General features: G+C 37.9%; 1 protein-coding gene across 3 annotated transcripts in view; it reads left to right on the top strand.

Annotated features, from left to right (window-relative positions):
• The window catches only part of LOC150092298 (phytanoyl-CoA dioxygenase domain-containing protein 1-like), a 138530-nt gene that overhangs the window by 25856 nt on the left and 88256 nt on the right, over positions 1-24418 (top strand). For all 3 annotated transcript variants that reach the window (XM_090414894.1, XM_090414892.1, XM_090414893.1), the window contains 2 exons: positions 2477-2552; positions 10212-10259. In XM_090414894.1, the coding sequence (XP_090271020.1) occupies positions 2477-2552; positions 10212-10259 (124 nt within the window). The remainder of the gene's footprint in view (positions 1-2476; positions 2553-10211; positions 10260-24418) is intronic.

Here is a 24418-nt window from a genome sequence, read left to right as displayed (position 1 = left end):
AAAGCAGGTGATTATAATAGTCTTAGACGTCAACTTGGAGAAGTTTCGTGAAGGGAAGAATTGGAAGGCCGGGATATCATTAGTGCTTGGGAAATTGTGAAGGAATATTTGTTAGCAGCACTGGAAAGCTGTATTCCACGAGTGAAGAAGAGGACACAATTTGGAGTAAGGTGAATGACAAACAATATTAAAAAGGAACTGCATGTGAAAAAGAGGCTATGGAAGAGATATAAGGAGACAGGTGAAGAGAAGATGCATGAAGAGTATAAAACACACTGGCCAGGAGAGTGAAACTAGTATGGTAAGGGAGGCGAAACTGGAATATGAGAAAATATTGGCCATTAGATCCAAGGAAAATCCTAGGGAATTTTTAGCTATGTGGCCAATAGGAGGAGAAATAACTGTGGAAGAATGACATCGTGGAATAAAAATGGGCATAGAGTGACTGATGCAGAGAAAATAGTGGAATTGTTCAATGAACACCTTATTGGAGTATTTCATCCAGGAGGAGTCAATTTTAATACTAGAGGGATAGGGCAGGTTCGAGGTTTAGTGGTACAGGAGGAGAGTGTGTTCCAAATACTGAGTACTCTGGATGTCAGTAAAGCTGTGGGACTGGATGGTGTTCCACCACAAGTTTTGAGAGAATGTGCTAGGCAACTGACAGTGCCTTTGACCTGGCTTTTCAATGAAAGTTTGGCTGAGGGAAAGGTGCCCATGGAATGGAAGGAAAGTAAGATAGTGCCATTGCATAAGGGAGGTAGCAGACTGGAAGTGTCTAATTATAGGCCAGTTTCTGTATCATCAGTAGTTAGTAAGACCTTGGAGAAAGTAGTGATGGACCATATGCAGCATTGTGCAGATGTGGGTAATATTATATGTGAGAGTCAACATAGATTTGTGAAGGGGCACTCTTGTTTTAGCAATATGCTAGCCTTTTATGATAAAGTTACAAGAGCATTAGATGAGGGAAAGGAATATCTGCCATTTTCTTAGACTTAGCAAAGGCATTTGACAGGGTGCCACATGATAAGCTCATATTTAAGTTGCAGCACATGGGGCTGGATGTCAGACTGGTCAACTGAATTCAGGATTGGCAGTCCAATAGGTATCAGAGAGTTGTGTATGGTGGGGCAGTTTCAAGGAAGCAGAGGGTTACAAGTGGGGTCCCACAGGGCTCAGTACTGGGACCAGTATTGTTTAACCTTTATATCAATGACATTGTCAGTGGATTGCAAAGGGATATTCAGTTCTTTGCAGATGATGCAAAGCTGGGAAGGATTATTAGTAATAGTGCAGATGCGGCAGTACTGCAAGAGGATTTGAATAAGCAAGATAGATTGGCAAATGAATGGGGTTTCGGTTTAATGCAGCAAAATGTAATGTCTTGAGGTTTGGGAAACATCGATGGGACACTGAATACTTTATGGAAGGAGTTATACTGGAAGAAGTAGGGGAGACAAGAGATCAGGGATTGATGATCGATAGAAACCTGAAATTTAGGGGACATATTGCAAAGGTGGTGAAGGTAACACAGAGGATTGCTGCAATAATGAGAAGGACACTGACCTGCAGAGATAAAAGGGTTATCATTCTGCTGTATAAGCCTCTGATCAGACCACACTTAGACTATTGTTCTCAGATCTGGTCCCCAGAATTTGAAGGGGATAAATTAACTGTGGAAAGGGTACAGAGCCGGATAATAAAGATGGTTTCAGGACTGTACAATGTTAGTTATGAGGATTGGCTGAGGGAGTGTGGACCGTAGAGTTTGGTAGATAGAAGAAGGAGAGGTGATATCATTGAGACTTTTAAACTGTTGAGAGGTGGTTACAGGGTTGACACTGGGGAGTTCTTTTGCTTGGCTGAACAGTGGGAAGGAGTCATGACAAGGGGCCATCTCTGGAAGTTACGAAAGGAAACTGTGAGCAAGACAGTGAGGAGTGGCTTCTTTGCATGGAGGGTGGTTGAATCATGGAATGCATTGCCTGATGTAGTGGTGAGAGCGGGAACAGTCCATGTGTTCAAGGAGTGGTATGATGGACTTTGTGTTTCTTAGGGGGAGGGGGACCTCCCCTCAATGAGTCTTGATAGTCTATGTGTTTCTTAGGAAGGACCAACCCATGACAAGTCTTTTGACTCCATGGAGACCTGAATAATAATAATAATACTAATAATTTATTTATTTAATTTTTTTTTTTTAATCACTAGAGGTCAGGCTAAGAAAAAGATTGATTAACAGCGTAGATTTAATTTACCTTATGTGTATACGAAACCAAGCTATATGCAACAGCATATAGCTTGGTTTCCTATACACATGTATCCTTCTGATGATGACCTCAATACAGGGGTCGAAATGTCAAGTGTTATTTTATTAATAATAAGTAAAATAATCATTTCAACACTTGTGTTTTATGTCTCTAAATTGGAAATATGTATAAAATATATTATTTGTATATAATTTGTCTTTTTCCAGTCTGGTGATGAGTACTTCATCTCTTCTGGTGATAAAATACGCTATTTTCTTGAAAAGGATGCTGTGGATAAGAATGGTGAGTAAGTAAAAGATTGATCAATAAGTCTATAATTATTAATATTATTATTCAGGCCTCCATGGAGTCATAAGACTCATCATGGGTTGGTCCTTCCTAAGAAACACAAAGTCTATCAAGACTCATTGAGGGGAGATCCCCCCCCCCCCAAGAAACACAAAGTCTATCATACCACTCCTTGAACTCATGGACCATTCTCGCTCTCACTACTCCATCAGGCAATGCATTCCATGATTCAACCACCCTCCATGCAAAGAAGCCACTCCTCACCTTCTTGCTCACAGTTTCCTTTCGTAACTTCCAGAGATGGCCCCTTGTCATGACTCCTTCCCACTGTTCAGCCAAGCAAAAGAACTCCCCAGTGTCAACCCTGTAACCACCTCTCAACAGTTTAAAAGTCTCAATGATATCACCTCTCCTTCTATCTACCAAACTCTACAGTCCACACTCCCTCAGCCAATCCTCATAACTAACATTTTACAGTCCTAAAAACCATCTTTGTTATCCGGCTCTGTACCCTTTTCACAGTTAATTTATCCCCTTCAAATCCTGGGGACCAGATCTGAGAACAATAGTCTAAGTGTGGTCTGATCAGAGGCTTATACAGCAGAATGATAACCCTTTTATCTCTGCAGGTCAGTGTCCTTCTCATTATTGCAGCAATCCTCTGTGTTACCTTCACCACCTTTGCAATATGTCCCCTAAATTTCAGGTTTATATCAATCATCAATCCTTGATCTCTTGTCTCCCCTACTTCTTCCAGTATAATTCTTTCCATAAAGTATTCAGTGTCCCATCGATGTTTCCCAAACCTCAAGACCTTACATTTTGCTGCATTAAACCGAAACCTCCATTAATTTGCCCATCTATCTTGCTTATTCAAATCCTCTTGCAGTACTGCCGCATCTGCACTATTACTAATAATCCTTCCCAGCTTCGCATCATCTGCAAAGAACTGAATATCCCTTTGCAATCCACTGACAATGTCATTAATATGAAGGTTAAACAATATTGGTCCCAGTACTGAGCCCTGTGGAACCCCCTCTTGTAACCCTCTGCTTCCTTGAAACTGCCCCACCATACACAACTCTCTGATACCTATTGGACTGCCATCCTGAATTCAGTTGATCAGTCTGACATCCAAACCCATGTGCTGCAACTTAAATATCAGCTTATCATGTGGCACCCTGTCAAATGCCTTCGCTAAGTCTAAGAAAATGGCAGTATATGCCTTTCCCCTCATCTAATGCTCTTGTAACTTTATCATAAAAGGCTAGCATATTGCTAAAACAAGTGTGCCCCTTCACAAATCCATGTTGACTCTCACATATAACATTACCCTCATATGTCCAATGCTGTATACTGTCCTTCACTACTTTCTCCAAGGTCTTACTAACTACTGATGACACAGAAACTGGCCTATAATTAGACACTTCCAGTCTGCTACCTCCCTTATGCAATGGCACTATCTTACTTTCCTTCCATTCCATGGGCACCTTTCCTGCAGCCAGACTTTCATTGAAAAGCCAGGTCAAAGGCTCTGTCAGTTGCCTAGCACATTCTCTCAAAACTCGTGGTGAAATACCATCCAGTCCCACAGCTTTACTGACATTCAGAGTACTCAGTATTTGGAACACACTCTCCTCCTGTACCTCTAAACCTCGAACCTGCCCAATCCCTCTAGCATTAAAATTATAATGATCAATCTTTATTTTAAACTATATTAAAATATACTTAAAGTGTATGAAAGTTTGGAAAGTAATTTATAAATAAATGTGTAATAATTCTTCTACCTTAATATTGCTACCATATAGACATCTCTTTGATGTCGGTGCTGACAGACATCAAAGAATGGTGCTGACAATTCTCATCCACTATCTGATTTGTTAAACCTATTTATTGTTGTTTAAATATCACCTTATGCATAAACTTTTGCCAGCCTAATTCGCCATGTAGATAGGACCTCTATAAGAATCGAAAGGCTTAGTTGTTATTGATTATTTATAAAATGGTGCTTATGGTCTAAATGCAGTCTAGACAACACTGAGAGAAAAATATAAATTAATTCATTGAACTTACTAATATTTCACTGGTTTCTACCTAGCATCTTTAGTGCATAAATTATAACTGTGACAAGCACACAACACTACAATAAATCTTTAGAAACAATTCTTGTAACTGACACAGAACTAATGACCTCACATGGCACACTCTATGGGCTGAATAACTGTAAAGTTAATTAGGCAAGTCAGGCTATCTGGCTCAGAATAACTATCTCCAAAAGACTATTTTTAGAATCAACATCTGCTATGAAGCATCCTCCCCACCAACCTCAACAAGTATGATTGTATTAGTTTGCCTGAGACCCATAGGTTTCACTCCCCCCAGAAAAGGTCTCAAGAGCAAAACCACCTTGTTCTCTAATAATTTCTTAGTAAAAGTAGCATTGCTACCCAACTAGTGGGTTGAGGGAAAATACAACACAACACATTGTTAATTTAAGCCAATTTTTCTCTTGTTCCATTTCAGCTAGTTTCTAACCAAACCCTCCTTTCTTATTCTATTATTTATTTCATATTTAATTATTCATTACTGTAGCTTCCCTAAAAATTGTGTCTATTCCCTTCTCAGTTAATTAACTACTTTGAAGCAGTTAATGTTTTTTTTTTTTTCAGTTTTAGTAGTTTGTCATTTTGACTGAATTTGCAGCATATTTATTTAAGAGTTATGTTATCTGTTATGTTATTTATTTAAGAATTATGTTATCTGTTTAGAGTAAAGAAATTAATTTGATATATCCTATATAAATATTGGTTTTAATATCACTTTCCTTAATAATGTGGTCCATATATATACAGTCGGGTCTCTTTTTATGCGGTAATTACGTTCCACAGAAAACTGCATATAAAAAAAATAGCACAAAAAAAGACCAAACGTATGTTGAAAAATTAGGGATATGTTCCATAATTTTCTAAAACCACATAAAACCCAAGCAATGAATTAAAATAAACCTAAAATCGCATAAAAAAGTTTATAAAAATTCAGGAAAATAAGAATGCCTAAGTTTGTTTTAAAGCTTTATTCATTTAATTTTAATGAAAAGTAACAATTTTTTTTTATATTTTTTCATCAGAATTATCTTCGCTATTAGACAATATTCGGCAATGTTTGCAAACTGGTGCGAAATTACTTTCATCACTAGAAGAGATAGTCGGCACATCAGATCTGTATGGTCAAGGCAATGGTTCTTCACAAACAGAATTAGCTTCACCCTTGTTCTGTGCTGATTTTTTCCTTCTGACAATGTAATCAGTGATTAAACTTTTTATTAATTTTTTATGCAGCTCGCGATATCCAGACATACAGTTCTTCAGCTCAGAATTTGTGTCATTAACAAGAAAATGATTTTCCAATTTATTGCACAGTTCAAGACCTTCTTAAATTATATTTGCAGTGTGGGGGACAAGTTTTTCTTCCGCTTCACTATCATTTTCTGGATCTTCGACGATATCTAAAATTAATCGATATCCAATAATATCATCGTCACTTAAGGCATTATCCACAAGCAATTCGTCTACATCGTTCTGGCTAAATGTATCAAAACTTTCTCCACCAATTTCATGTGCCAATGTAATGATTTCATCTGATAATGTAGATGTTTGCATGGTTGCACTGTTTGCAATACATCCAGGCCAAGCTGCTTTTCAGCAAGCATTTAAAATTTGTGGTCTTATTTCAGCGATAGCAGATGCAACATGATTTAAGCAGTCCAAAATAGAAAATTTTTTCCAAACGTCAGTTACTGTTAATGATTAATTTTCTAGTTTATCCAATATAAATTTAAAAGTGTGCTTAACGTAATATTTTTTAAAAGTAGCAATTATGCTTTGATCTAATCGCTGAATAATGCTTGTTGTATTGGGTGGAAAAAACACTACCTGCACATTTGGATGTTCTAAATGCAGATGACTTGGTGCATTGTCAACAATTAATAAAACTTTAAGATCGAGAGCTTTTTGCTTCATGTATGTTTCCACTTCTGGTACAAAGCAATTATTGAACTCAGTAAATACAGCAGTTGTTACCCAGAGCCATCCAATGAACAGGCAGCTATTTTAGATCTTTGCCTTTTAGAGCACGTGGTCTTACTAGGAGGGGGTTTCAGGATTTGATCTCCTGATGCATTGCTACAAAGTAACAATGTTACTCGATCTTTGCTTGCTTTAAACCCACTTGCTTTTTCCTCAGACTTTGTGATGTAAGTTCGACTAGGCATTTTCTTCCAAAACAATACTGTTTTGTCAGCGTTAAACACTTGATCGGGACAATATCCAAAATCATCTTCAATAATTTTGGCTAACTTCTCTTGAAAAGTTTTGGCTACTTTTTCATCTGCTGCTGCAACCTCGCCTTTAATCTTCACGTTATGAAGTGCATTCCTTTTTAAAAACCCGGTTTACCATCCTTTGCTAGCCCAAAATTCTTTATCAGCCTGGGAAGTGGAAGTAGATGGCTCCCATTGCTTCATCTGTTCATAAAAACCAAAGAGCTTTTTGTTTAATTAAATAACCACTTATAGGAATTTTTCTTTGAGTTAATTCTTCAATCCAAATTACGAGCGCTTGTTCCGTGTTTTCTAATAAAGCATCTCTTGAGTACGATGATAATTTGGCACTTAGTTTTGTACCAAAAATGACAGATTTTCTTATTGCAACTTCATTCTTTTTAATTGCTCTTATAGTAGATTCGCCTAAATTAAAATGCTTACCAATCACCCTCTCCTTTTGCTAAGTGAGCTAAAATTACAATTTTCATTTCCAAAGAAATTTCTTTTCTTTGGTGCTTTTTTTTCCTCCATTGGACCAAATTTAATTAATTATTAAATATTAATTAATGATCAATTATTAATTAATAATAAAAATAAGCTAAATTAACAATTAATTATTAATGAATACATTACAAAATAACCAAGGTGTTCCATGAAAATTTCAGGATTTGTGAAGGGTTTCCATTGCAGGAAAAGTTTGGGAAACGCTGGATTGCCCACAGATACGAAAGGTCTCGTATCTGTGGGTGTGCACCGCATAACTTCAAATCCACATAAAAAAGATCCGCATAAAAAGAGACCCGAGTGTATATATATATTCTCAGTGCCGTAACTAGCTTTTCATGGGCCCCTGTGCAAAATTTTATTTTTGTCCCCCTTTTTTCAGAAAACTAATAAGATAGAAATAGATCAGTTAATTTTTAACTTTAACCAAAAATGTTATGTAATCAGTCCCCATGGCAGCAAAATTTAAAATTTTAAAATGAAAATATAATACTGATTATTTTTTGATACCCCCATTTCAGGCATCCCTTTGTCCTGGCCCTGCACCTCTGCACCCATTTCACCTACCTAGTTACGGTATTGTATATTCTAAATAACTATAGAAACAGTGTTCAGTGTTTTATTTTACATCTGATTGAACATCAAGCCATAATATTACATATTATACTATTTTACTTCAGTACAAACTCAACTTAAGTATAAGCTGTATATTATGATGTAAGGTTCCATTTCTATTACCAGTCCCCCCCCCCCATTCTTATGCTTTTCCCTCTGGCATCTTCTACTTATTTGAAATCAATAAAATTTAAATAGTAACCCTTGTTAAACTCTGTATATTATACTTGACCCAAAATTATATTATCTGTTTTAATCCTGATAACTAAATACTTAAGGAATTAACAGCGTGCACTATAAATATAAATTAAATCAACTTTAATATAAATACAACTTTAATACTTTCCTATATTTCGGCAATCATGTTGCCATCTTCATGGGAACTTAAGATAAAAACATGTGCACGCAAGTACTACATAACAACAACTGAGAAATGAAGCAAGGAAGCTACCGTTTTCCTAAAGTCCTGATGGTGCCCTCTGGCAGGCTAATATTAGGTGTTCTTGGCCTTTGGGCTGAAGTTCTTCTGATATATGTTTCCCAAATTTGGGGCAGTCTCATGCATCCAAATTTGTTGAGGTTTGGCATGTTCCTAAGGGCTGAGGCTGATTCCATGAATAGTCTTTCATATTTGAACTTACTGCGGTGTATTACTGTGGTTTTCTTCTACCTTATTCTGTGGCAAGTATCCAGAGCATGGTCTGCAATCCCAGAGTGGCTGTACTGGTGAAATCGGATGTAGTCCTTGTGTTCTGAGATTCTGATATTTGCTATCCTGCCTGTTTGGCCAAAGTAGGACAATTTACACCTGCAAGGGACCTGGTATACACCAGGTAGGTCTAGGAGAAGTGGTTGGTCTTTAGTGGAGTGAATAAGGGATGCCAATTTTCTATATGATCTGTAACAAGAGGTCAAGTCGTGTTTTTTTTAGGATTTTGTTGATTTTTTCCGAGGTGCCTCGGATGTAGGGAATGATGATAGATTTAGAGTAATCTTTTTTATGAAAGGGGGTGGGGAAGTGAGTTGTGGATAACTGGTTTTAGTATTTTTTGGATTTTTTTTGGGGGGGGGATAGCCATTGGCTTAGAACGTGTTAAGGATGTGATTTAGTTCAGTGGTTAGGACTTGGTCATTTGAACAGATTAGTTTTGCCCTGTTGAATATGTCTTAATAACTCATATTGTTGTGGGGGGGGGGAATTGTTGGTGAATGTATCTGCCTGTATGGGTGGGTTTTCTATAAACTGAAAAACCCAAGGTTCCATCAGGTTGGCAGGTGACTAGTGTGTCTAGAAAGGGGGAGGCTATTGTTTTTCACTTTTTCCAGGGTGAACTTGATTCTAGAGTGTTGGTTGTTTAAGTGTGTTAAGAAGGAGAAGAGTGTATCCGGGCCATGTGGCCAAATAGCAAACAAATCATCAACGTAGCGAAGCCATATGGTAGGTTTTTGTGGGGGCAGAGTTTAATGCTTTCTCTTCAAAAGTCTCCATAAAGAAGTTGGCCAAGGGTGGGGAAAGTGGTGAACCCATGACTGTCCCCTCTATCTGTTTATAGAATTTTTCCTGCCAAACGAAATAGCCTGAGTTCATTGTGAACTGAAATAGGGCTGAGATATCAGGAGGAAATTTAGCTTGGATTAGCTGTAAGGTTTCTTTGAGAGGGACATTTGTGAATAAGGAGGAGACATCAAAACTGATCATTATATCATTATGTTGGAGTGTAAGGTTTTCTATACTGGCTTTGAAGTGGGCTGAGTTTTTTATGTGTGATGGTGTGTTGCCAGTATAGTGTGAGAGCACTTTGGCTAAATATTTAGCTAGTTTGTAAGTGGGGGAATCAATGCCATCCACTGTGGGACATAATGGCACATTTTCTTTATGTATTTTTGGGAGCCCATATATATATGGGGGGGGGGGGATCTAGAGTTATATGGTTTTAGTCTGTAAAGAAGGTCACTTCTTGGCCTGTAGAGATTACTAACAGACTAAAACCATATAACTCTAAACCCCTCCCCCTGTATATATGGGCTCCCAAAAATACATATAAAAAGCCAGTGTTTAATAGCCATATTGCTATTTTAAACAAAATTAGCTATAGCAAACTTTCTACTATACAAAATTATTCCTTTTGTTCTTAGTGGTTTGCTATAATGAGAGTAAGTTGTACATCTGCATACTGATTTATAGTTATATGATTATTACTTTAATATTTTAGGTGAGCTGCTTATGGATAAACAACATAGCTTAAATAAAATTGGTCATGGTAAGTATGGATACATCATTTCCTAATTAATTCTTGACAGTAGTGTAACTATAGTTTTTTGAGTCCTCCTCCTTTGTAAGTCTTTGTGGGACTCTTAATATACAATTATCTATTTAATTATATTATTATATTGTTTAATCATTATATTAATTATTATTAAGTAATTATATTGTATTTAATAATATTTATATATATATATATATTTATATATATTGTGACTAGTATTGACTCGGCTTATAGACATATTTAAAAATTAATAATTATACTGACTAAGAACACCGAGAAAGGTAAGAAAACTTTAATATAACACGACTAGTTTCGTCGGAACACTGACTTCTTCAGGTGTGTAAATAATAACAAAAAACTTGAAAAATAACAAGGTTAAAAACACGGACTTCTCAAATTAACAAAATAGGAATAGCAACAGTCATATTTGAACTGCCGTCTGCGTGGCAGGACTAGTGTGAGTTGTGAGTGGCAGCTGATTTGAGAGGGCCAGAATTCAATCACTGTGCTGTGAGCGTCAGGCAAGCTGTAGCTTAAATTGTTGTTTATATGTGATGGGTCCAGAACTATCTCTTTTGATTCTACGATACGTCTCTCAAGTTCGTCACCACATTTATAAATATTGGTCGTAAGATTCCAGTCTATCTGGTGTTGAAGCTCTTCTAGATTAAAGTTAGCAGAGAAAAGAACATGACTGGAGAGTGCACTTGCACTGGTTCTTTTGTAAGAGATGCCACGCTGGTGTTCCTCAAGATGTAGCGAAATAAACTTATCAGTCTGTCCATAATAAGGTTTACCGCAGTTGCAGACGACTTTATAAACTCCTGGAAACTGAAGCTGGTTGTGTTTTGGTTTGTGGTGACTCAGAAAAGAACGAAGCTTTGGTAGGGTGGTGAAGTAGGTTTTAATGTTGAATTTCTTCATTATTTTGGCCAGTTTTGGAGATAGAGAGCTTATGAATGGCAATTGGATGTGAGTAATAGGATTGGAGTTATCTTCTTGTCGAGGTTGGATACATGGATGTAGATGTTTAGTGATGCTTCGAGAAGAATAGCCGTTGTTTAAGAATGTGCTTTTCAGATGGTTGAGTTCTGTTTAAAGGACTTCTACTGAAATGAGAGATCTTGCTCGATGGGCCAGAGTGGAAACAATACCAAATTTCTGAGGAACGAAGTGATGAGAAGAGGAATGCAAGTATCTATTTGTGTGAGTAGTTTTTTGAAAAATCGAAAATTTAAGAGAATCAGGCATTCTAGTGATCTTCAAGTCCAAAAAAGCGAGGATGCCGTTCATCTCTAGTTCGAACGTGAATTTGATGCACTGGTGATGATTATTTAAATGATCTAGGAAGGTTTGTAGCTCCTCTAGACCATATTCCCAGATAAGAAAGATGTCATCCATGTATCGCACCCACAGTTTAGGTTTTAATGTTGTGTTTGAAATAGCTCTCTTTTCAAAGTCTTCTAGGAAAATATTGGCTAAGACTGGAGACAATAGGCTGCCCATAGCTAAGCCGCTGGTTTGTTTATATATTTTTCCTTCAAAAGAGAAATAGCCAAATAGCCAGAGTTTATGTCGTGCGTTAATAGAGCAAAAATTTTCTTGGAAACTTTGTTTTTAAGTAGATTGAGTACTTCTTCTGTTGGCACATTTGTAAAAAGAGAGACAATGTCAAAACTAACCATTCTGTCAGAATCCTTGAGTTGTAAATTTTTTGTCTTCGGAGTTTATAAAGTCGTATGCAACTGCGGTAAACCTTATTATGGACAGACTGATAAGTCTATTTCACTACGTCTTGAGGAACACCAGCGTGACATCTCTTGCAAAAGAACCCATGCAAGCGCACTGTCCAGGCATGTTCTTTACTCTGCTAACTCTAATCTAGAAGAGCTTCAACACCAGATAGACTGGAATCTTACGACCAATATCTATAAATGCGGTGACGAACTTGAGAGACGTATATATATATATATATATAAGGATGATGTCAGTTATGAAAATTATTATTATTATTGTATGGGCACCTCCACGAAGTCTAAGACTCATCGCAGGACACCCAAACTATTCACACAATCTGTCATACCTCTCCTTGAACCCATTAACAAAGCACTAACAACTGACTCTGGCAATTCATTCATTCATTCACAACTCTCCAAGTGAAAAAATCTAATCCTCTCGCCCCTACTAACCACACTTTTACTCAGCTTTGAGGGATGACTTCTTGTTCTACCATCTCCATCCAAGTGGTGAAACAAATTCCCCTGCAACAATTCTATAAAACCCTTTAAGTAACTTAAAGTTTCTGTCATATCCCCTCTTTTTTTTGCCTATCAACCAACTTCTCTGGCCCACAAACCCACAATCTATCTTCATAGGGAATGTACCTTACATCACTAACCATCCTGGTTGCTCTCCTCTGAATCCTCTCCACCACTTCCTCATTCCCAAAAAAACTCAGGAGACCAGACCTGAGCACAGTAATCCAGACGTGGACATATAAAGGCTTTATAAAGAGGAATAACAAGTTCATTATCTCTACTTGTTAATGTATTCTTCAATAGCCAAGTAATTTATGTAATCTAAGTAAACTATGAGATACCTTGGCAATATGATCTCTAAGCTTCAACTCTCTGTTTACCACTATCCCCTTAATCCCTAGCTTCATCCATTTCCTGGAGTAAAGTTCCATCAATGTGGTACACAGCTTGTAATCAGTTTATCCCAAAATGCATAACTTTATACATTTCTCCACATTAAACTGAAACCCATTATCTTTTTCCCATACTGACAGTGTTTAAATCATCCTGCAAGCTCATCACATTGCCTTGATTCAGTATTACTCTACCTAATTTTGCATCATCAGCAAACAACTGAATATTTCCTTTCAGGTTATATCCTATATCATTTATGTACAAGTTAATTCAGTGGTCCTAGTACTGAACCTTGTAGCACACTTATTAGTCAGCAGCTTTCTCAGGGCCGTCGCCAAGGTCACGCCCTGAGGCAAACAATTAAATATCGCCCCTGATGGGTTATAAGACAAAAATATAAGAAAATCTCCAATGGCTATTTTGTTTTTATTACAAGAGAAACATTAATGCAGAACGATTACCTAATAATTAATAAGCAAACATTAATTAAATGTTTGCTCTATGGGGATATCGCAGAATAAAACTGTTTTTAAGCTCTTCTAAATTTAAATTATAAGCTATGTCCGCCTCTATCGATATAGTTGCTAAACCAACCAATCTTTCTTGGTCACTGCTGTTTGCAAATAATTTTTAATCAGTTTAAGCTTGAAAAAACTTCTTTCCGCACTTGCTAAGCTAACAGAAATTGTTAGCATAGCGGCGGCACCTACCACAATATGGCTGAACGAGCACCCTTATTAAGCCGTGCCGTGAGGCAGGCTGCCTCTATTCTACACCCTGTCGATAGTACTGAGCTTTCTCCTAGATTCTGCTCCTCCATGTACCACTTTTTTGATATCTGTCCAGTAGCTACCTTCTTATCCAGTGTCATATCCTTCCCCATTTGCTCTAATTTGTGTGACAGACTTCCATGTAACAGACTTGATATTCTGTCACCATGCTTTTGTAAAATACAGCAGAATTAGCGTATAGCCATTTCCCTTATCCAAATCAGCTCTCACTCCATTATAAAAAGTTAGTCTTCATTAAGACTAATGAAGTATAATAAATAACTCTTTTAATATTCCGACATTTCGATCTTCATATTATCATCATCATCATCTGGAGCATATACAAATATACAGGACAAGCTAAGGCAAACTGCCCATTCCTCCTTCAGAGTAATAAGGGCTTTTTATTTGCTGGAGGGGAATTCAAGGAGCAATAGGGACTATTGCATCCCAAAGACTTAGCTTGTCCTATATATTTGTTTATGCTCCAGATGATAATCTTAATATGAAGATCGAAACGTCGGGATATTAAAAGAGTTATTTATAACATGGTTGTAAAGTCCATAATTTCTAAAATGAATGCTGATCACCATGTAACATTAAAAGAAAGGATAAAAAGTTAGTAAATTACTAAAGCATGACTGACCCTTAACAAAGTCGTGTTGCCTCTCATAGAGTATCATATTCTTATCCACTCACTGTTGAATTCTCTTTTTGACCAATTTTTCCAGCACTTTTACCACCACTCCTGAAATACTGATTGGTGTATAATTTGCTACTGCAGTCTCAGAACTTCCCTTGTACACCTTCTTGACAGAATATTTTCATTTTTTACAGTCTTCCAAGTAGACTACATGGTCAATTTCCCCAATTTGAGTGATTGTGGCTGACCACCTTTGTTACAGATAGCTCTTCTGATCCTGTGACCAGGTCATGTGATGTAAGGGCTCAGGGAGCCCTTACATCACATGCTGCTTCAAATAATTATCTCTCAGTAGGTATATAAGTTCCATTTCCTTCCTGCCATGTGATCTCTCTCTCTTCCTTCTGTTCTATATCTCCCTAGTTGAAGTCCCCAAAATAATCACTCAACCTGCACTCATACTAATTTGCTAATGTATGTCTTCAGATCATTGCTGGAATCCACTAGCCTGTAGCAGCAACTAATTGTATATTTTGTCTTATTAGCTTGATTTCATACCAAACAGCTTCAAAGAGAACAGCCATCCACCCGTCTATCTCTTATTTCTTTTGACTGCAATTCATCTGCTATCATTGGCAGTACCTCCCCCCCCCCCAATCCTGTCTTTCCCGAGAATAAAAAACCATTCACATTCTATCCCTATAACTACATCATCTTCTTTTAGCCAAGTCCCACCAATGCCTATAACTTTTGTCACGGTTGCACTAACTAATGTCAGAAACTGCTCCCTCTTGTTTCTGATACTTCTGGCATTAGTATATAGAAACTGCAGCATCCATTTAGGTCCCCAACCACCTTTACTTGCATTAATCACCCTATTCAATGCTTTTGCTTGAGAGCCTATATTCTGCATTTTTTTGGTCATTCTCACAATTGCTTGCCTCATGGGGTGCCTTAACACACACACACACACACACACACACACACACACACACACACACACACACACACACACACACACACACACACACACACACACACACACACACATTCACCTGCATTCGCTCTATTTGCACTTCAGCTTGTTTAATGAACAAAGCTTTTAGACACTTAACACCAAAATCATTTAGATGCAGTCTGTCAGCAGTATACAAATTCTTCTTTCTGTCAAACTCAGGCCACAGGTCCACATACTCTACATCATTCTTTGTATTGATGTACAATTTGTAAAAAAAATCAATACACAACCTGTATATTGATTTGTTTGCTATCAATGCCCTCCTTCCTCAATTTGCCTCTATCATAGCATGGCAGGAGACTCACAATCTTCATCTTCTCACTCTTCATTTTTGCTTCGTCCAACAACTCCTTCACATCCTTCTTCATAGAATACTTTTATCCTCTCAGATTGTTAGTGCCAACAAGGCAATTAGTTCTTCTGCCTTACCTTTTTGCATCCAGATGGCATGATTAATATCATTAATTTTTGCATCAGAGAAACACGATTTTGTTATACTTTTGTTAAGTACTCCTCTGATCATAGAGTCTCTGTACAAAATTTTCTCCTTGACTTGTGTTTCTCGTTTGTTTACATGATCTTGATTTTTACCTCAGACATCTGCTTCTTCCTCTTTCATTAATCTCTTCCACTTCTGCAACTTTTTGATGTTGCTCTTTGTCCTGTGAAGGAAGACATGCAAGCATCCTATAAAATTATAAGGGGGCAAGCCAGAAGAGAGACAACTGTTATACATAAAGCTATGCCTGATAGGAAAGAAAGATCTGCTCTGCAGATCCCAAGGAATTCTGCCATCATGCTGCAAGTAAAAGAAAGAACGATTTGAAAAAATAACTCTACTGAATGCAGATGGTGTGCAGGTGACAGATGCAGAATAGATTATTTATTATTATTGTTTTTAACTGAGTTAAGGAAAACTTAGGCTTGCAGAAAACTATGTGGAGAGACATTTTAATATGGAATATGTCCACTGTGAACTGCGATGCAGCTCTCAACATCGTATCATGCTCAGTACCAAGTGATTCAGGAGTTCTTGAGGCAAACTGACCATTCCTCCTTCAGAGTAATAAGAGCTTGTTTATTTGCTAGAGGGGAATTTCAAGGAGCAATGCATCTCCCTATTGCATCCCAAACTATGGGGTTGAGATCTGGTGAGGTGCTGGGTACTTGATTTGATTAATATCCTTGGTCTCCAGAAGTATCTCCACTGCTTATACAATGTGGTGTGGCATTGTCATCCATAAAAATGTATGCTTCACCCATAGCACCATGGAACAATTGAACATGGCATTAAAGAACTTTGTTGCAATATTGTTCACCAGTCAATAGTCCCTTTTTTCCAGCATTTATAGCTTGGTGCGTTCATAAAGCACAATGCCTCCCCACACCACGACCCTGGCACTGCAGTATCTATCCCTTTCAAGAATATTCTCATGATGGTAAGCAGTACCACTTTCATGCCAGATCAAATGCCATCTAGAATTGGAGGAAAGACTAAAACAACTGTCATCTGTAAAGAATACATTAACCTGTTGGCATCTTGTCCAAATTTTATGGATACCATAAACTGAAAATGTGCTCTACAATGAGATGTGGATAGAGTGTTGTAGGCTACAGGCCTTTGGGAGTATATGCCTACTTGCTTCAGATGTCTTGCCATAGATTGTCGTATCTCCATACCTGTGCTTTAATGGAGCGGACCTGCCATAGTACATCAATTACTTTTTGCTGTTATAAGCAAAAATCTATCTTCATGCTCCATGGTAGAATGAGGGCAACCTAATAGCAAATGTCTAGAGTACATTCCATTGGTTTGAAACACTGCCCAGAGTCTGGATACAATGCTATGTGAGATTCCAAACTCTCTAGCAATATGAGTAATTCTGCAGCCTTTTTCAAGATTTCCAATAATTCTTCCCTGTGTGAAATCATCTAGATCAGTGGTGGCGAACCTATGGCATACGTGCCAGAGGTGGCATGCTCGAGAATTTTACTGGCACGTCAACGATTTACATGTGATATCCTTTTATACACTTATAAATTATTCAGCCTTTTTTTTTTAATTGTTACAATAAATACAAGTTAAATTTTGTTTTACAGGAGAGAGCAGCTATGAAGACATGAATTTGATTGGTGTGGTATTAACAAAAGATCACGCGACCCAAAGACAAATGGAACCGACAATTTTTGAGTTGAAATGCTAATTCTCTTCAACCGAATTCCATAACATCTGCAACTGTCATAACAACATTCACTATATATTTCTTAGTTTTAAGACATTCATGACGGGGTGTCGTTTATCACTCCAACAGAACTTCTCATTACCGGCAGGCTCAACTCACACAAAGTTTCAACCTATGATTGGTTTTTATTGCCTTGTTTGCGTTTGAGCTGGAAAGGGAACTCACACAAGCATTATATGGCATGTTTCAATTCGTGGGAGAATTTTATATGAAGTTAGCCTCTGTGATCTGTCATAATGACATCGAGAATTTCAAATGCAATCAAACAAACACTTATTTCATGTAATTGAAAAATTGGACAATAGTTTTAGTCAGATACTGTGTTTCCGGTGCAACATATGGTTTTGCTTGCCTATAAAGCATAGTTTCTGTGAGAGGGGTACATGTGATTCATTAGTCAGGCGCCGTTTTTTATTCCAGCTGTCTCTAATTGCACTATTTGTTGAGAAATATATTACACAGACTGCAAAAGCCTCTGTACCTTATTCAGGGATACAATAAAACAATTTTTTTTTCTTGCATTCTACAGTATATAATGGCTGTTGGGGAGGGCGTGTTGTTTTTGTGTGGAAGGTATATATGCAAAACCTTTTAATGTCTTTTTTCGTAAAGTGAAATCAGGTGTGCCAGTTATACGCGAGGGCAAGTTATATTCGACGGTAAGCGTTTGCCGACAAGTCGACATCCTTCTGCTGCTTCCCCTGCTCCGCTGACTTCTATGGTGAGTTACGATGCTTTTTTTTTTTTTTTTTCTCAAGCCAGCATCATTAAAATCAATTTAATAATACAATAATCAATTTTAATACTTATAAATTTTTGGTGATCAGAATGGGATATGTCAATGAAACTTACCAGAAGTTAATTTAATGATGTTGGCCTGAGGAAACTACAATATTGTAGCATTAGTTCTGTGATTGATAACTAATTTAAATGTGTACTTTTAGATTTGTCGACATGCTACACCATACACATTAAGTGTATTAATACTCTTTATGATTATGCCATAATTAATTATTAATACTTATTTACTAAAATAAATAGCCAAAGGGCTTCACATCGGTGATTCAAAATTATATAAATTAAGTGGATATTAAATCCAAGATTATTTCAAAGCCGACTACAGAAACTATAGATGTTTCTTGCGAAATTTGACCAGAGATCTTACGGGAATACACTCGCAACCATACTACGAGTTGCCTTAGCCGCTAGAGCAACTGGTAGTATGGCGGCGAGTGTATTCCCGCAAGTTCACTGGTCAAATTTCTCACGAAAATTCTATAGTTACTGTAGTCAGCTTTGAAATAATGTTGGATTTAATATCCACTTAATTTATATAATATTAATACTTATGTTAGTTTAATGTATGAACTTTAAAAAAATGGGAACAGTATTTACAAGTAAGTTTGTTGGGACTGAGCCCTCTAATACAGTAAGAATAAATAAAAATACAGTCTATAGAAAAAGAATTAAGAACGACTGATCCTTAGGATTCCCTGACTTTTCCCTTTTCTAATTACATGGCACGTGCGTTCATTATGTATTTCGCACTATGCATCCGCCAGTAGGCAGAAATAAGCAGTGGCAAGTGCATTATTGTTGCGTATGTGCACTGTTTTGTTTTTGCTACTGTAAATGGGAATTATAAAGATAATTTAATTTAGGCATATAATTAAATGTTGATTTTTTTTGAAACTATAAAAAATGCATTTGATTTAAGTTGTGAATTATTTTGTTACAGTTCTACCAAACATGGCTGGCTAAAATAAAAAACGAAAATTATCACCATCAAGCAGCAGAGAGTTCCAAAGCTGGTGGACTGAAGAGTATGGCATGATTAATAAAGACAATTGAGCAATATGCGTTTTATGTTCTGGGACAGTTGTATGCAGAACGTTGTCAGTAAAACGGCATTATGAGACAAACCATAAATCGCTCATTGAGAAAAGCAAGGACGAACAGAAAGAATTTATTACTCAGGCATTTAAAAATAGGAATATCCAGTCAACAACCGTAATGAAATTTATCGGCAGTCGTTCAAATATAACTGCTGCTAGTTTTTTTGCCTCAAATGTAATTGCTAAACACGGGAACCTTTTAGTGATGGGGAATATATAAAGAAGCATGGTTAAAATGTGCACCAGTTCTCTTTGAAGATTTTGAAAACAAGGAAAAAATTATTCAAAGAATAAAAGATATGCCTTTGGCTAGAAACATGGTGAAAGATGGAATCATAGAAATGGCTAAAAATATAACTCATCAGCAAAAAATAGATATAAAATCTTCTGGTTTAATTTCTCTTTGTCTTGATGAGAGTACTGACATAACTAGATCAGCTCGTTTAGCAATTTTTATTCGTTATTGTTGGGAATAACATCAAAGAAGAATTGATAAGTTTAACATCATTAGCAACAACAACAAAAGGAATAAATATTTGCAAAGCAGTTGTAAATGCACTTGCTGAAAGAGATATAGATCCCTCCAAAATTGTATCAGTAACTACTGATGGTGCTCGCAGTATGACTGGAGAGGAAAATGGGTTCGTCAATTTATTTACCAAATATGTTGGACATTCATTTCTGGGTTTTCATTGTATTATACATCAGCAGGTTTTATGCGCAAAGGCTAGTTTCAAGCCTCTGGAAGATATTATGAGCATTGTAACAAAATTGGTCAATTTTATATTGGCACGCACTTTAAATAAATGAAAATTTATAGAATTATTAAGTGAGATAAACTCGGTGTAATGGTTTACTTATGTACAACAACGTCCGATGGTTAAGTCGTGGGAAAGTTCTTCAAAGATTTGTTGAGTGTTTAGATGAAGTCAGACTTTTTTACATAATGAGAAAATCATTGAAAAATACAATCAATTAATGAACGTCGAATCGCTTTTGAAATTAATGTTTTTTACTGATTTGTGTTTACATTTAAATTAATTAAATGTTAAACTGCAAGGTGTTAACAAGACAATTATTGCCATGTTTCATTTAATCAAAGCATTCGAAGCTAAATTAAACCTCAAGGGCTCACTTTAGTGAGTATGGGCATGGCAAACCCGAGGCACCAGATGCTGGACCATGCCTTACTTCATGTAATATATCTGTTATATTATTCTGTAGACTGGTCCCTCCCCTTCTTTCTTTGCTTCTTTCTCCTCTCCTTGCTCCTTCCCCCTGATGCTATTAGAGTATTCGAGGGCTAGGGGTGAATCTTTCCCATCTTGCTAAGTCATTTCGTCTTATGCAGCCACCGAAGGAGGCAAGCTAGCCTCAATAGGTGCCGGTCCCAAGCCCAGATAAATGGCGAGGGTTGATGTCAGGAAGGGCATCCGGTTGTAAAACTTCACTGCCAGCTCTAGCTATGATATGAGTCAAAGAGAAAATGTTATAAGGGCTAGGGCGTACCCCTTAAGCGACACGCAACCACATCGCCCTACAGCTGCGAGAAGTGGATGAGGGCTACCGCATCAAGGGCGGGTGCAGTTAAAGAAGTAAGCCCAGCAAGTGGAGAGGATGTTGCGAGTGGGAACACTGAATGTTGGAAGCATGACTGGGAGGGGAAGAGAGGTGGCAGACATGACAAGGAAGAGGAAGTTGGACATTTTATGTGTGCAGGAGACAAGGTGGAAGGGGGAAAGACAAAGGAACTGGGAGATGGATATAAATTGTTCTACTCTGGAGTGAATAACGAGGAAAGAAATGGTGTAGGAATTGTGGTGTGTGTGGCAGAATGAAGGGCGAAGTACTGGAAGTGGACAGAAGGAACGACAGGATCATGCGAACGAAATTGGGTCTTAGAGAAGAGCGGGTGGTCGTATTATGTGTATATGCCCCGCAAGTTGGCTGTACAGCAGAGGAGAAAGATGAGTTCTGGAACATGTTAGATGAAGAAATGAGGGAACTGGAAGAAAACGAGATGGTGATTGTTGGAGGAGACTTGAACGGACACATAGGGAGACAGAATAGAGACTGTGAAAGGGTGCATGGTGGCCACGGAGTGGGAATGATGAACCAGGAAGGAGAGAGGGTTGTGGACTTTGCAGTAGCATTTGATCTGGCAATTGTGAACTCTTTTTTCTACAAGAGGGAAGAACATTTGATAACATTTAGGAGTGGTAACAACAGTTCACAAATTGACTACATTTTGCTAGACGAAAACATCTTAAGGTTGCGACAAATTGTAAAGTAATTCCAACAGATCAAGTGGCACAGCAACACCGACTGCTGTGCGCAGACTTTAAAATAAGATCGAAGATAAGAACCTCTGGAAGCCATGGGATGAAGACAATTAAGTGGTTTTACTTAAAAGAAGAGAGTGTGAGGAATCGTTTTAGGGAGAGGGTGTTAGAGAGGATTTCGGATGGACTGGAAAGTACAAGATTGGTGGAAACATAATTCAAAAGTAATCCTGAGCTGTGCAATCGAGATGCTTGGTGAGACATCTGGAAAGATTAGAGAGCAGAAGGAGGGTTGGTGGTGGAATAATAATGTACAAGTGGCAGTGACAGCTAAGAGGAAGGCAAAGCAGAAGTGGGATGAGTCAAGAGTGGAAGAGGACAGAGAGGTGTACAGAGAGAGAAAGCAAGAAGCCAAGAGAGTTGTGGCACAGGCGAAGGCCATGGCATATCAAGATCTGTATGATCAATTAGAAACAAAGGAAGGACAGAGAAAAATTTACCAACTAGCAAAATGTAGAAATAAAGCAGCAAAGGACATCTTACATGTGAGGCAGATCAAAGATGCTGAAGGAAGAGTATTATGGAGAGATGTGGACATAAGAAACAGATGGAGAATATACTTTGAGGGACTTTTGAATGAGGAAAATGCAAGGACTCACAGAGAAGATGGCCAGCCTTCTGAGGGGATGGTGTAGAACATCAGTAGAGTGGAAGTGACGGAGGCCATGAAGAGGATGAGGAATGGAAAATTGATGGGCCCTGACAGGATTCCAGTGGAGGCATGGAAGGCACTGGGGGAAGAGGGAATTGACCTGCTGTGGGACCTGTTCATGAAGGTTTGCCAACAGGAAAATATACTCGAGGAATGGAGGGAGAGTACTCTTGTCCCCATCTACAAGGGTAAAGGAGATGCAGAAGACTGTAAAAATTACAGAGGAATAAAGTTGATGTCCCACACAATGAAAATCCTAGAAAGGGTTCTTGATGGATGATTGAGAAAGGAGGTGGAGATTGCAAAGGAACAATTTGGCTTCATGCCTGGTAGATCAACAACAGACGCTATCTTTGGGTTACGGCAGATAATGGAAAAGTTTCGAGAGAAACAATGGGAGCTATATTTGGCATTTATTGATCTGGAGAAAGCATACGATAGAGTGCCAAGGCAAGAAGTCTGGAGGTGTCTGAGGGAGAAGAAGGTTCCAGAGAAATATGTCAGGTTGGTGCAGGAGATGTACAGAAATGTGAAGACAAGTGTTAGGACCTGTCTGGGACAGACAGAAAGTTTTCAAGTAACAGTTGGCTTGCATCAAGGGTTAGCATTAAGTCCGTTTCTGTTTAACATTGTGATGGAGGTGGTGACGGAGGAGGTGAGAGAAGATGCACCTTGGACAGTGTTGTATGCAGATGACATCTTGCTGTGTGCAGATTCAAGAGAAGAAGCGGGAACTAAACTGGAAAGATGGAGAAAAGTACTGGAAGAGAGAGGTATGAGACTGAGCAGAAGTAAGAGTATATGTGTTGCACAGTGGGTGGCGGCCAGGAGACAGACCCGGAGCTGGAAGGAAATGTCATCAGGAAGGTGAGGGACTTTAGATACTTAGGTTCAACAGTGGAAGAAGATGGAGGAACTGAGAAGGAAGTGGGATGCAGGATACAAGCAGGGTTGGAGGAACTGGAGGGAGATGGCTGGAGTGTTATGCGATAAGAGGGTGCCGATCAATCTGAAAAGCAAAATCTATAGGACAGTAGTGAGGCCAGCTATGACGTATGCTATAGAAACTGTGGCCCTGAGGAAAAATAACATCAGCAGGATGGAAGTAGCAGAGATGGGAATGCTTAGGTGGATGTGCGGTGTGACCAGAAAGGATCATCTGAGAAATAACTATGTGAGGGGGAACAGTGAAAGTTATGAACTTAGGAGCGAAAATATAGGAGGCAAGGTTGAGATGGTTTGGTCATGTGATGAGGAGGGAGGATGAATATGTGGGAATTAGGGTCATGCAGATGGTTGTGCAAGGAAGGAGGAAGCGTGAGCAGCCAAAGAAGAGATGGAGGGAGCTGGTAGAAGAGGACTTGAGGATGAAGAACTTGTTGGATGTGGTAACATCCCAAGACAGGAGGATGTGGAGGAGACTCATCATCAACAGTGACCCCACTTAAGTGGGAGAAGCTGCAGAAGAAGAAGATTTGAAGGCAAATTACCAATTTTTAATTGTGACGTCATTTCCAATACCTTCCGATATTTTCCAAATACAAAAAAAGTCTTTGCAGATCTAGAATCCTATGGGAAAAAAAAAGATCAAGTTAAATTGACCAAAGAGTTTTCTAGTTATTTAGTCGATAATCAACGAATTTTCTTCAAGATTTACACAGTTCAGGCAATTTGCAGAGACATCAAAATTTATTTAGCATCTGGACACAACATCAACAGATAAACTCAATTTGCAGATTTTCGAGTGGCTGAATTTGGAAGATATAGAAATGCAACTAATCGATTTTCAATTTCTAGTTCTATATGAAAACAAAAGTTTGTCGATTTGAGAAATGATTTGGAAATAATGGAAAATGATTGATTAATTGGGGGCAATTACAAAGAATGCAGAAGAGGAAATATTGAGAACTTGGAATGCCATTCCTGAAACCTTTTGTTG

The sequence above is a fragment of the Typopeltis vanoorti genome, chromosome 26, assembly GCF_054136105.1.
Source record: "Typopeltis vanoorti isolate ZY-2024b chromosome 26, IOZ_Tvanoo_1.0, whole genome shotgun sequence".
NCBI lineage: Eukaryota > Metazoa > Arthropoda > Arachnida > Uropygi > Thelyphonidae > Typopeltis > Typopeltis vanoorti.
Note: the sequence above shows the minus strand (reverse complement) of the source record. Positions and strands in the feature narration are given on the sequence as shown.